The sequence below is a fragment of the Gekko japonicus genome, unplaced genomic scaffold (assembly GCF_001447785.1).
Source record: "Gekko japonicus isolate JY-2015 unplaced genomic scaffold, Gekko_japonicus_V1.1 scaffold361, whole genome shotgun sequence".
NCBI classification, from domain to species: domain Eukaryota; kingdom Metazoa; phylum Chordata; class Lepidosauria; order Squamata; family Gekkonidae; genus Gekko; species Gekko japonicus.
The window spans coordinates 115266-129531 of NW_015174852.1; the positions used below are offsets into that span (position 1 = coordinate 115266).

At 49.7% G+C, this 14266-nt stretch overlaps 1 protein-coding gene across 9 annotated transcripts in view; it reads right to left on the minus strand.

Annotated features, from left to right (window-relative positions):
• Positions 1-452: 452 nt before the first annotated feature.
• Positions 453-14266, minus strand: part of MEF2A (myocyte enhancer factor 2A) — a 93862-nt gene continuing 80048 nt past the window's right edge. For all 9 annotated transcript variants that reach the window (XM_015424561.1, XM_015424559.1, XM_015424557.1 and 6 more), the window contains 3 exons: positions 12221-12347; positions 3985-4111; positions 453-1407 (listed from right to left, as the gene is read on the minus strand). In XM_015424561.1, coding sequence (XP_015280047.1) covers positions 1065-1407; positions 3985-4111; positions 12221-12347 — 597 coding nt within the window. In that variant the 3' untranslated portion in view covers positions 453-1064. The remainder of the gene's footprint in view (positions 1408-3984; positions 4112-12220; positions 12348-14266) is intronic.

The following is a 14266-nucleotide window of genomic DNA, read 5'->3' on the forward strand; positions in this document are numbered from 1 at the left end:
TCCTCTCCTGAAAACAAACGAAGGAGTAAAAAAACCCAAAAAATTAGAACTATACTCTACAAAAAAGCTACCCCCCCCGCCCCATACAGCTTTGGCTTATATAAATAATTCATAGCAGAATGTGTTCAAAAAGTAAGGTATATAATTTTCTATATAGTCTTCAAGGAGGGTATGGTTTTCTTTAATAAAAAATAGACACGAGCTAAAACTGGTTTTATACTTTTTAAAAAAAAAAAGGCAGGAGGAACATAAAAAAGGAAACTTTTTCGACAAATCCCAATTATAACTTAATATATTAAAATTTTATTTTATGGTTTATCTCCTAGGCTAATATTTTCTGAATATTTCATGCGAGCTCTTTATGTCCTTCTTCATTTGCGTTTCTTTTCTTTAAATCACTTTTGACCTCAGTATTTTTTTTTGCATGTGCAAAAATCAGGTTTTTGATTGGGTTTTTTTTAAACTAATGCCAGCCCTTCTCCATGCACTCTCTGCAAGAGAGACCCATGCTAGATTGGGTAATATAAAGGTCGTTCTATGTACAGTATTGCTTTCTTTTCGTACTGCTCTGCTGCTACAAAGCGGACTACAGGGAACCAGACGGCGTTTGAAAACACACACAGGAACAACTACGACAGGCGAGCCTTCGCGGTTCCGCCCTCTAATTTGGTAGGATTATATACGGGGTATGACGTTTCTTTTGCAAAACAGGTTACATTATTCTCAAGGAATGAGTCCCCGGTGACAGCCAGACTAGACCAATACCTATGAGGATTCTTCTGTCTTATATTTATATATGTGTGTGTGTGTATATATATATCTATATATATCTTTTTCTTGTTGAACCACAGGGCATCTGCAGCTACACAAGGAGTTTGTTATTAAGTGCCTGCTGATTTTTGTGTCTTGCTACACACACTCACACATATATATATGTATACAAAGATATATATGCATGTATGTATATACATATAAATATTCCTTTCCCGTCCTTGTTTATTAATTTAGATATGTCAGGACTGTTCGTAGAACTCAAAGGTAGAAACAGAGGGGAACAGGGCAGCTTATGTCACCCAGGCGTCCATTCGCATGCGCTTTACTGTCGGGCTCTCCCTGTCTTCTGAATTTGGGGGTCTTCCCAGGCCAACGGGGGAATGGAAGTCACTCCTTGGGTCCTCCCGATCGCTGCCGTCGTACGAACTGCTGGAGCTACTGAGACTGTCAATGGGAGAGCGGCCCATCTCCTGCCGCGCCTGTTGCTGTTGCTGCTGCGCCTGCTGTGGCTGCTGCGGGAACGTGGACGGGGTCATGCGGTCTCTAGGAGGAGAAATTGGTTCGGACTTGATGTTGATGTTTTGGTTGGTGTTAATGGATAAACTGGAACCCTGAGATAACTGGCCTCCAGCCCTAGGGAGATTCAAGATGGGGGAAAGGAAGGGAGAAAGAACAGTTAACGAGTCGCTCATCGTGGCTGTAGCGTGAGAACCCTTCAGCCCGACAATCAAGGAAACTGGGATCTAAAGTCTAAGAAGGTGATCAGAGAATGGGAAGCCAGAGAAAGACAAAAGGTGGATGAGACTGAGAGCAAACACCACGACACGCACACAACCAAACACACCCTGCTTGCCTGAAAAAAGACTACAACCAGGGGTCGTTTCGTAGAACTCATTAGCATAACTCATTAGCATATGCCACACCCCCTGACATCAGGGGCCCGGCGGTGGACCTGCAAGGCCGGTGGGAGTGCGAGGAAGCCCCGCCAAGGCCCTCCCTGGCCCCAGGCAGTCAGAGGTGGGGAGAGGCGGGGAGGAAGCAACTTACCCTCCCTCTTCTCCTGCCTCCTCCTGGCTGAATGAGGGCCAAAAGCGGGGCGGCCGGAAGCAGGGGGCGGGGCTTCCTCACCCGGGGGAACTGCGTTCCCCCGCGATCCCCCCCGAAATGACCTCTGACTACAACTGCTACACACCTGCAACCCCGTGACTGGTTGGTATTACGAGCTAACCTAGGATACCCTGCTGACCTAACAGTGTCACTATTGTTGCGGGGTCGCTACACAGAGGCAGGCAACGGCAAACCACCTCTGTCCGTCTCTCGCCTTCAAAACGGCACATGGTCACCGTAAGTTGGCTGTGGCCTGACGGCACTTTAAAAAGGTAAAGGTTCCCTTGCTCGAAAGCCAGTCGAGTCCGACTCTAGGGTTGCGGTGCTCATCTCCGTTTCAAAGCCGAAGAGCCAGCGCTGTCCGAAGACGTTTCCGTGGTCATGTGGCCGGCATGACTAAACACGAAGGCGCACGGAACGCTGTTACCTTCCCACCGAAGTTGTCCCTATTTATCTACTTGCAATGTCTTGCTTTCGAACTGCTAGGTTGGCAGGAGCTGGAACTAGAGATGGGAGCTCACTCCGTCATGCGGCACCCGGGTCTCGAACTGCTGAACTACCGGCCTTCCACAGCCTGCAGTTCCCAATTATGGGGTTGCCAACCTCCAGGCAGGGCCTGGAGATATGGAAGACTTAAAAAGAGAGGTCAGCAGCAGCACTTTGGGGCGCCGCCTTTGCCTTGAGTTGGGGGCGGGATTCTGAAGGCCGTTTTGGATCCACCTTTCCCGCGTGGAGGTGCTCAAAAAAGCATGCAATGGCAGCCCAGCCCTTCTCCCTCTCTCTTCCCCAGGACTGAAAAGCACCCACCCCACCCACTACTTACTCACGAGTAAACCTGCCCGGGGTCTGGCTGCCAGGCTTCCCCCCCTCTGGTGCAACTCTAAGGTTCCTCCCGGGTCCCTCCGGTCGTGAGGCAAGAGCCAAGCCGCCCCCGCAGAGAACTTTTGGCTCCCCACCCCGCTTCGCTCGCCCGCCTTTAACCCTTTCCGTGCTGCAGAGGAAGCTGAAAGGCTTCCTCCTCCTGCTGCCCTCCCCACGAGGCGCCGCGGCAGGAATTCAGCCAGGCGGGCCCGAGACAGCAACACCACCTTCTAATGCAGCTGGACGGGGCTGCTCACGAGTAAAATCTCCACGGGGCAGCCTTGCGGGGGAGGGGGGTGTTATCTCCAGCATGGAAAAGGTTGAAGTGAGCGAGCTGCGTTGCTGGGGAGGCCTAGCAAGGACGGGGGGGGGGGGGGTTTCTTCCGGGGTTGGACGGGGGGGAGGCTTTGCTCTTGCATCAGGGCCAAAGAGACAGGGAGGGGCTTCTGATCTGCAACAGGAGGGGGGGAAAGCTCTTCTAGCCAGATCCTTGGAAGGTTTACTCATCGCAAGTAAGTCACGGCCAACGAGTGCGGGGGGGGATAAGCCTTTCAGTCCCCCTGGAAGAGAGAAATGCGGCCGTCGTGTGCTTTTCGATGGGGAGCCGTTATCAAGCAGTAACTGAAAAAGGGAGCTGCATCTCAGGAAAGCACCTCCTCCTCCCTGGCCACGGATTCTGCGCGTCTCTCGGGTGCGGCTGCTGGACTCTCCGGCTGTGCCGCGCTCCATCCTCTCTTGCCCGCCCCCTCCAGCCACCCCTCAGTGGGGTGCCCGACTCCCCCCCCCCGGCCGCCCCGAGCGCGCCACGGGCTCCCCACGCCACGCCGAGATGCAACAGCTGAAAGCAACCAGGCGGGGAGGGCTTTTGGCGGAGTGGGGGGCGGGTGCATTTTGGCGCCCCTAAGGACTGGTGCGCTCCCCTGTGGGGAGGGGTATAAATCCAATCCCCTTCTTCAGATGGACAAGGAGTGGCTATACAAGAGCACGACACTTCCCTACAAAGTTCTCCCCCCCCACCCCCAGCAAGAACTCCTTAAAAGTAATAAATGCAGCACTTCAGTGAGGAAGCCGCCCACAGCCATCAATCCACTGAAAGCTCAAAAGAACACTCTGCCCAACCGAGCAGGATCAAGCCCGAACACAGCCCGTTAGCTAAGTGGGGATGCCCAGCTGGGTGTAACTTGGCGTAGAGTGCTGATCCTCCAAGAGTTATTTTCTTTTTCTTTCTGCATGCCTACTTACACAAGAGAGCTGAGGGCTGCCTGTCCTAGATGATGCTGTTGCCAGGCAGATACTTGTCCTAATGACAGCATTCCTGGGGAGTTAAATCCCTGCAGGGCTGACAGGTCTGCACTAGTCAAGGAGTAATCTGGAAAAAGAAAGGGGGGGGAGAGAGAGAGGAGGGAGACAGAGAAGTTAAGTTTAATGCTACGTTCGTCACAAGGTTATACAATTTCCATTCCAACAGAAGACCCAGCGGCTAATCACTGCCAGCACCGGCCTGAGGTCAGGCACTCAGTGGGAAACTGGGAATCCACCCAGGTGGTCCTGATGCCCTTTGCGAAAATCATCCGCGGGGTTCTCACCTCAAGGCCAAGTTTGGGTTTCTTACGTGCCTCCGATTGGAACCTTCGGGGGGCCTTCTTTGGGGGGCCGCCGCCTTTTGAGGCTGGACGAGTGGCAAACTGAGATCAGCTACCAAGTTTAGTTTATTGTCTTAGCCATTGGCCATAACAACACAAAATAAATCAAAGCACAACCAACAGTATACATCAGTAACTTACAGTAAGTCCTAGACCCAGTCTTATCTTTTTCGCCGCCAGTGCAAACAAAGCCATTCTGCTAGTAACATGTGCATCAATATCAGAGAGCAAGAAAACGGTCAAATCCTGCTCTGAAATTCCATTATACAGAGGTACAATAGGATAAATAAACCTTTGCCTAAGTGATTCGTGCCATGGACATCTCAGAATGTAATGCTTGACATCATCCACTTCACCCATACCACAGAGGCATATTCTGGAGGCGGCAGGGGCACCCCGAAAGCGGCCAATACAAACCATTGAGGGTATGACGTGGAACCTTAGGGCGGTAAAAGCCCTTCTCAGCTCCAGAGTAGTTAGTTTCTCAAGATATACAGTCCTGCAATGATCTCTTTTAACGATCTTATACAAGGGGGCTGTACGGCAACTTACCAACAGGTCGGTTCAAAAGCCCAACCTTAGAGTGGCGAACTGAGAAAGGGCCTCTACTCAGTCATGACGCCAAAATCATGGGATCCCCTCCACAGGGAGATCTGCCTGTCCCCCCTGCCGCTGTTGTCTGCCGGTAGGTAAAGACTTACCTGCTTCATCGGGGATCCCCCCACTGACCCAGGATTTTTGTCTGGGGAAAAGGGGTGCCGGAACTCTCAAGAGGGAAGTGAAGTTTTCCAGTCTGTATACTAAAGACTCATGAACTTCTAAACGTTTTCTTTTTAAAAAAAAATTGTTGAAGAGGTTGTGGAACTCTGTTCTGGCATGTTCCCCCAGGAGAAAAAAGCCCTGCACTGACCTATCTAGTGGCTCTTTTTGTAGCAGGGACTCCTTTGTGTATTAGTCAACAAGAGCTTACAGAGCACTTCTTACAGGGGCTACTGTAAGCTCTTGGAGGATTGGCTACATTAGGGGTGTGTCGCTTAATATGCAAATGAGTACCTGCTACAAAAAGAGCCCTGAATTTAACTTTAACACATTTTGTTATTTTGTTAAATTGTCGTTTTCTAATTGTTTTTACACTGTGTATTTCAAAATGTTTTCCGTTTTTCGGCGCACTGAGCACCCAAAGCTGGGTGGCGAGGCAGCACAAGAATGTTTTAAGCAAATGGACAATAAAATTCATCCTCATGGCTAAGGCCATCAAGCTTCAGAAGTCTGTTGTTCTCGTATAGGCCTGGACAATCTACTTTAGACAGAATGGATGAGATACACATACTTGACTGAAACTCAGAACCTTCAGCTTCCTGCTTTTCAGAAGCCGGGTCGTTCAGTCTAAAGAACAAAACTCTGCTAGTTCACTGGAAGCAAAACAAATCAGGGATGTGATCAGAGCAGACGGATCTGGAGCGGCAAATTCCATTTAACGAAGGGAGAAGTGGCAACAGCTGACCTGAAAGAATCTAACCTGGAATGGCTGGCGAGCTGTCCCAAACATAGCAGCTGGTATCCGACAACATCTGCTCACAGAGCGGGGACTTTCCTTCCTTCCCCAACTGTCAAAGCCCCAAGTCCCCTGAAACGTTGCTCTTGGGGCTCAAGGGACCTCAAGAACAGCACAGGAAGAAGGAGACGAAGAGGAGGAGGAGACTGGATTTATACCCCGCCCTTCACTCTGCGTCTCAGAGTGGCCTACGATCTCCTTTCCCTTCCCCTCCCCACAACAGACACCCTGTGAGGTGGGTGGGGCTGAGAGAGCTCTTTCCAGAACTGTCCTTGAGAGGACAGCTCTGACAGAACTATGGCTTGCCCGAGGTCACCCAGCCAGGTGCAAGTGGAGGAGTGGGGAATCAAACCCGGTTCTCCCAGAGTCCGCGCGCTTAACCACGACACCAAACTGGCAAACGTGGGGGTCCACAGTCGGGGTGGGATGGCAGAAACCACCACCTCCTCTACCAAAAGTGCCTTTAAGTCTTCTGAATGGGGTACAAGCGCCTGTGACGCTCCTCTCCACCCCCCAGAAGTGATGAGACTGGCCACGAGTGATGATCATACAGGGATCATTTTCTTTAACAATGTGTGGATTTTGATGACTTGTTCTTGGTTTCTAAGGCATACTGCCACCCTGATTTCAACCAGTGGCGTCACAATTAATTCTGCCACCCATTTTTTTGCTCAAGGAAGCGCATTGGACAGAGGCTTTCTAGGATGAAAACCGGAACAGCGGCAGAAACGTTGGCCGCACTTGCAGAAAAGGGCAACTCGAAGGATAAAACGGTTGGAACACTTTCCCTATGAGGAAAGGTTAAAGCGCTTGGGGCTCTTTAACTTGGAGAAACGACAACTGAGGGGTGACATGATTGAGGTTTACAAGATTATGCATGGGAAAGAGCAGGGAGAGAAAGAGGTACTTTTCTCCCTTTCTCACAATACAAGAACTCGTGTGCACTCCATGAAATTGCTGAGCGGTCGGGTTAGAACGGATAAAAGGAAGTACTTCTTCACCCAAAGAGTGATTAACACTTGGAATTCACTGCCACAGGAGGTGGTGGCGGCTACAAGCATGGACGGCTTCAAAAGGGAATTAGATAAGCATATGGAGCAGAGGTCCATCAGTGGCTATTGGCCACAAGGTATAGATAGGGGTTCTGGGGCAAGTGATACTCTGTCTTCTTGGTGCTTGGGGGGGGGTGTCAACAGTGGGAGGGCTTCTAATGTCCTGGCCCCACTGGTGGACCTCCTGATGGCACCTGGTATTTCTGGCCACTGTGTAACACGGAGGGTTGGACTGGATGGGCCTTTGGCCTGATCCAACATTGGCATCTCTTACGTTCTTATGTTCTTGCAAGTTGGAGATGATGTAGATTGACTCACGGGGACATGAAGGTACAGGGACATGTGGCAATTCAAATATACCAAGGGAACTGCAGATGCACTCCCTGAGAGAAAGATCAAGTTGGAGGACACTTGTAGGACGTTGGTCCTTATGACCAGCACAAGAAACAGGACCAAGTGGCTTCGTGTCTGTTCCCCCCCCCATCCTTTTAAAACCACCTTTCATTTGACACACTGTGGCCCCAGTCACACGGGCTGGATATTGGGGGGGGGGTGGCTGTTTGCCCCGGAGCGAACTACCGCGCGGCAGCTGGATCAAACGTCCCGCCCAATGTCCCACTGACGTCCCGTGGTTGGGGGGAAGTGCCGATCATACCTCACTCCTGCGGCGCGGTTGTTTTTTTAAACCCAAGTGTTCGCATGCGCCATTGGGTGCTTGTGCGCACCCGTGGAGACTTGACCAAAAAAAAAAACTTTTCGCGACGGGACATGGGTGGGTGCCAGATGCCACGACCTACCACCGGAAACATGATCTGACGCCCGCCCTTGCCCCGCGGTTTCTGGAAACTAGTACCTCGGAGGTACTAGTTTTTTACAGCGCATCTTCAGAGTGAAGCCTCGGGTGAGCCACGGGAGCTCTACGCTTCCCAGATGTGGCGGTGAGATTGCACCCGGAAAATCCACCTATCTTCCGTTTCTCTAGCGTGCCTAATGCTCCGTGTGACCGGGGCCTGTGAAGGTTTAAACTCAAGGCATCCTTCTTAAAAGTTTAAACGCACACTAGCGCACAACAAAATTTGTTTCGCCATGCTTTTGTGGGAGGAGGATGTTTTTTAATACCCTGACTGGATTATTAGGTTTTTAAATACAGAATACGGTGCTTAGATAGTTATCGCCACTGAGTCACACATAGGAAGTTATTTCAGTCCATTTCAGTCCATCATTAACACTTGTGTGTATGTGTGTGTGTGTGTGTGTGTGTGTGTGTGTTTTCCTTTGGGGGCTGGAAGGAGAGAGAGCTGCAAATGTTTTTCTGCACTTAATCACTCTGTGCGATAGCTCTCTTAGTTTATGACCTAGCCACTGGGGAACAAAAGGGATTTTAAAAAAAGTAATCTGGTGAGAGCTACAATATACATATCCGGGTAGGGAAAAAACCCCTCCACTTAAATTTGAATGCCAATCCTAGCCAAAACTGTCTACAAACCCAAGGTATCTGGTATCAATGATATTTTTGTAGTAGCAGCAATCGGGGGCTTAGTCAAAGCATACAGGGGATCACTTCAACCTCTTAAAGTACTATCTTTATCCATTCCTATCATTCCCCCGTTTCCCCTGGGATTTTTAACTGCAGCCTGAGTCTAGCCGCCTAATACAACGATCGAGGGGCCGACTGCGAGAAGTGAGAAAGCGCAACCACGGTGAACTCACTGACGCTAGCACTTTATTATTGTCCTGTGGTTTAAATGGTTTTAGAATTGTTTTAAATTGTTGCTGCTTAGTCTATCTGGTCCATGGGGTCGCGAAGAGTCGGACTCGACTGCGACTGAACAACAACATCATCTATATTTTATGTTTTATTGTAAACTCGATGCTGATTTTATGTAAGCCGCCCTGAGCTGGCCTTGCTGGGGGGGGGGGGTAGAAATTCAGTAAATAAATAATCCACTGTGCCAGCAAATAGGTACCAAACCCTACGCCAGCACAGTGGAATGGGTCCAGACATCCTCCAACTGAAACAGCTCTACCAACAATGGAAGAGCCAGTATGTCGTCGAAGGCTTTCACGGCCGGAGTTCATTAGTTGTTGTAGATTTTCCGGGCTGTATGGCCGTGGTCTTGCCATTGTAGGACCTGACGTTTCGCCAGCAGCTGTGGCTGGCATCCTCATTATCTCGTAGGACTCAGCCCTACCCCACCTTCCTGAGTAGATATAAATTGCCTGCCTACCATTTTTCTTCTACCTTCCTCCAACTCAAGTGTCTCTTCCATTGGTTGTTGCAGATTTTCCGGGCTGTATGGCCGTGGTCTTGGCATTGTAGGACCTGACGTTTCGCCAGCAGCTCTGGCTGGCATCCTCATTATCTCGTAGGACTCGGCCCTACCCCACCTTCCTGAGTAGATATAAATTACCTGCCTACCATTTTTCTTCTACCCCTAACCTCCCACTTCACTGAGCAATTCCTAAAGCCTTCCTCCAACTCAAGTGTCTCTTCCATTGGTTGTTGCAGATTTTCCGGGCTGTATGGCCGTGGTCTTGGCATTGTAGGACCTGACATTTCACCAGCAGCTGTGGCTGGCATCCTCATTATCTCGCAGGACTCAGCCCTACTCCACCTTCTTGAGTAGATATAAATTACCTGCCTACCATTTTTCTTCTTCTCACCTTGACACAGAGAGTCCTCCATCTTTCTGTGTTATACCTCTGAGGATGCCAGTCACAGCTGCTGGCGAAACGTCAGGTCCTACAATGCCAAGACCATGGCCATACAGCCTGGGAAAATCTGCAACAACTAATGGAAGAGACACTTGAGTTGGAGGAAAGCTTTAGGAATTGCTCAGTGAAGTGGGAGGTTAGGGGTAGGGAACCACCACGACCACGAAGTCTGATACTAACTTCAGCACTGATGAGAGATTTTCTAGAGTGCCATATGCTGCAGATTGGTATGGTGGCCCATTATTCAAAAAATGCATACGTACCACTATATCGCTGAGGTCCTACATCTTGTGTGTGTTTCGAAAGAAGCAGATTTGTTGCTTAAAAAAAATAAATGTTAGCTCTCTCAATTTCATTGTGATTCCTTGATCTAGGTCGCAACCCTCCCTGAGATTAACTTCAGGGGCTAATCCACTGCTCAAATTAAAATCTAGGAATATAACATAGGAGAAAAAATGGAACACAGATAACAGCCAGAACTGGCAAAAATACAGCTTCCTCACTGAAGAGCTGCTCAGCACATTACACAGAGTGAGGATCTGCTCTACACAGGCTTACCCTTGAAGTTGATCTGCAAATTACAGCTGGTACAAAATGCGGCGGCGCGCCTGCTGACGCCGATGCCCGTGCGGGCCCACATTCGGTATGTGCTCTGTCAGCTGCACTGGTTGCCGGTCGAGTACCGGATCTGCTCCAAGGTGTTGGTAATTACCTTCAAAGCCTTATACGGCCTGAGACCAACATACCTAAGGGACCGCCTCTTCCCGTATACGCCTCGGAGAGCGTTACGCTCTGAGAGTCAACATCTCCTGGTGATCCCTGGCCCAAAGGATGTCTGCTGAGCCTCGACCAGGGCCAGGGCTTTTCCCGCCCTGGCCCCCACCTGGTGGAACACGCTCCCTATTGAGATCAGGGCCCTGCGGGATCTTATGCAATTTTGCAGGGCCTGCAAGACAGAGCTGTTCTGCCAGACCTTTGGCTGAAGCAGTGGGCGCCCACATATGTCCCGCCCCCCCAGGTTGCGATCTCCCACCGACTGATAACCGGCCATACCTGGTTGCATCAATGGGCCGGATCCTTCCTACGGTGTGGGGATAGGAAAATCTCTGCTGAGAACAGGAAAATCTCAGCGAGGCACACCCGGAGAGGCTCCTGTCCTTACAGGGAGAGGCTCCTGTTTTCACAGGGAGTCATAGGGAGATTGGCAACGGGAGATTCTTAGCTGAGTCTGCATAAGTCTGTTGTTTTACTGTAGAACACAATGAATTGCTGAGAGCGAATAAGTTTTGCAACATTCAAAGACAAGCTTGCTGTGAAAAGAACATTCTGTTTTTCTAGGGAAATGTAACACTTTTGCTGTACCATGAATGAGACTGCTTTTCCTTCTGTTAATAAAGCGCTTGCTGACAGGCAGTTCAGACAGATCAGTTGGGACAGAGAGAGAGAGACGAACTGAGCTTGTTCAGAGAGCTTGTACCTAGCTCTGTGTGTTGTGTGATTCTTGAACCCTACCAAAAGTCTACACTACGGCAAGCATGACTACCGATTTTATATGTTTTATATATGTTTGAATTGTGTTTTAAATTTTATTGTATAGTAGTCATGTATGGCTGCGAGAGCTGGACTATAAGGAAGGCCGAGCACCAAAGAATAGATTCTTTTGAACTATGGTGCTGGAGAAGACTCTTGAGAGTCCCTTGGACTGCAAGAAGATCAAATCAGTCAATCCTAAAAGAAATCAACCCTGACTGTTCCCTGGAAGGCCAGATAATGAAACTGAAGCTCAAATACTTTGGCCACCAAATGAGAAGGGAGCACTCACTGGAAAAGACCCTGATGAGAAGACCCTGATGCTGGGAAAGGTCGAAGGTCAAAGAAGAAGGGGACGGCAAAGGATGAGATAGTTAGACAGTGTCATAGATGCAACGAACATGAAGTTGAGTCAACCTAAGAGGACGGCGGAAGACAGGAAGGCCTGGCGTGTTCTGGTCCATGGGGTCGCAAAGAGTCGGACTCAACTGTGCGACTGAACAACAACAACAAAACCGTTCTAATCTGCCCTGAGCCTGTTTACGGGATGGGCGGGATATAAATGCGGAAAATAATAAATCAAAAAAATAAATAAATATGTACCATGCTTTAGAGAGCCACGACTAGCCTGTCTCTCATCACAGTTTGGAAGCTAAGCAGCGCAGGCCAACGGCTGGTCCTTGGATGGGAGTCCACCACGGAAGACGAGGGGTGGCTATGCTGTGCCTGGCGATGGCAAACCACTTCTGCTCAACTCTTGCCTTGAAAACCCCACAGTCCCCTGATTGCCATGAGTCAGATGTGACTTGACAACAGACAGTTATTAGTGCGCTTCAGACAGCCACTGAGGTTCACGTTGAACGCCCCCCCCCCCCAAAACACAGAATGCTGGCACGTTGGAGAAGACTGTGTTAAAAGGTTCAGAATTCCCTCCATCTGCAAACAAACAGCGGGGGAAAGGGCCAAAGCTGTGCGATGCTTACCAGTATTGTACGCCGTTGGCATGGCAGAATAGACCAGTCCCTGTGGGGGCAAGCTTGGCGTCGTCACCGACACAACCGGCGTGGCGAGAGGCTGCGTCGACTGTGAACTGCTTAACCGTTGGGTGTTCTAAAATTGGTTCAGATGCAAAACAGAGATCAGAGACAAGCAACAGCAGCAAAACCGCAGCTAAAACAAATGCAGAGTTTAGAGCACTTCATCCTTGCATGTGGATTTCCCCACAGAATGTACACGAAGCAGGTCCACACCACTGGGAGGAGGGAAATTTAAGCCTATTTGTGGGCGGCCGCTTTTCCAGACTAGAGCGTTGGGCTCCGCTAAGAAAGGAAGCTGGGGGCTGTCCTCAGACAAGTTACACTGAGCCCCATGTGACTGTTCTGCAAAAGCGGAATTGTCACCTGCTTTTGGAAGGCTTCTGTGTGAGAGAGAAGGGCTAAGTGCTAACACAGATACCCTGTTTTGTGCACATTTTTATTAACCCAAGTGTCCTGAAAGGACGAGTGTGCCCTAACCCTTTATGGAAAGAGCAATCCAAAGACTGAAGATTCTGGAGACGACCTCCTGGTATCAACTGCAAGCCAACATCAGGATCTGTTGTGGAGGATTCCCCCCCCCCCGGTTTGTTTGTCTTCTGTGTGTTTTAAAGACTCAACACGGCTGAAAAAGGGGCAAGTGTCTGTAATGTACTTGGAATTCAGCCTGATGAAAGCGAACCTTGAGGCCAGCCTAACCCAGGAAGGCACTAGCAGCTTCCTGGGATATCAAAATTCAAGAGATGCTGGGCTGCCCTGCAAACACTTCCTCCAGGGAAAGGGAAAGGGGACAAACCGTTGGCCAGTGCTTGCCGGGCCTGGAGTGCACGGACTCCCTCAACTAGCCATCTCAACCTTTGGCACCCTCTCCCTCTCTATTCACTTATGAAACAGGGCAGAGGAGGTTGCAAGCAGACACTCTGCTGAAGTAGCAACAAAGGCACTGAGTAATAAAAGATGGGGGGTGAGAAAGGAAAGGTAAAGGTTCCCTTGCTCGAAAGCCAGTCGAGTCCGACTCTAGGGTTGCGGTGCTCATCTCCGTTTCAAAGCCGAAGAGCCAGCGCTGTCTGAAGACGTTTCCGTGGTCATGTGGCCAGCATGACTAAACACCAAGGCACACGGATTGCTGTTCCCTTCCCACCGAAGTGGTACCTATTTATCTACTTGCAATTTCTTGCTTTCGAACTGCTAGGTTGGCAGGAGCTGGAACTAGAGACGGGAGCTCACTCCGTCATGTGGCACTCGGGTCTTGAACTGCTGAACTACTGACCTTCCACAGCCTGCAGTTCAGCGTCTTAACCACTTGAGCCACCGCAGCTCCTGAGAAAGGAGGGGGGGGCAAACAACTGAGAGCAGTCAGGACGATAACAATCCAGCTTAAGCCGGTCCTGGTTTGCCTCAATTCCACTGACAAAGATCTGACCCATTTACTTTGAGAGGAGGACTTGTTTTAAGCTAGAGGCACAATTCCCTTGCAGGAGTCAGTCCTGCCGCCAGGGGGCCGTCTCCTCCTCTAACATGCGAGTTACGAACCGCTCTTTGTCCTTGTCTAGGGAACCTGCAGGACGTCATGGATTATACGTTTGTGAGTTTGAAGACTTGACAGGGGAAGTGGATTCCTGTGTTTCTTTTGCCACGGGCAGACTACTGCAGAGACACCAGTCCCCAGCTGTACATTTCTTTCCACTGTGCACAGGCAATGGAACACGGGACCTCCCGCTACAATGGGCAGATTTCTTTTAATGTGTACCCACAGAAATGATACCATGTAAAGCAGCATTCGCTTGCAAGCAGCCCTTGGCTGGGAGGGCAGGGTACACATTTGGGAAAAATAAATAAATAAATAAATAAATAATCAGTTCATCTGAAAATCCCCACTATCTATTAAGAAAACAATTCCTTTCACACAACAGACCGTGAGCCTGAGATGTCATGTCAAATTCTCCCTTTGAGGGGTGACATGATTGAGGTTTATAAGATTATGCATGGGAAAGA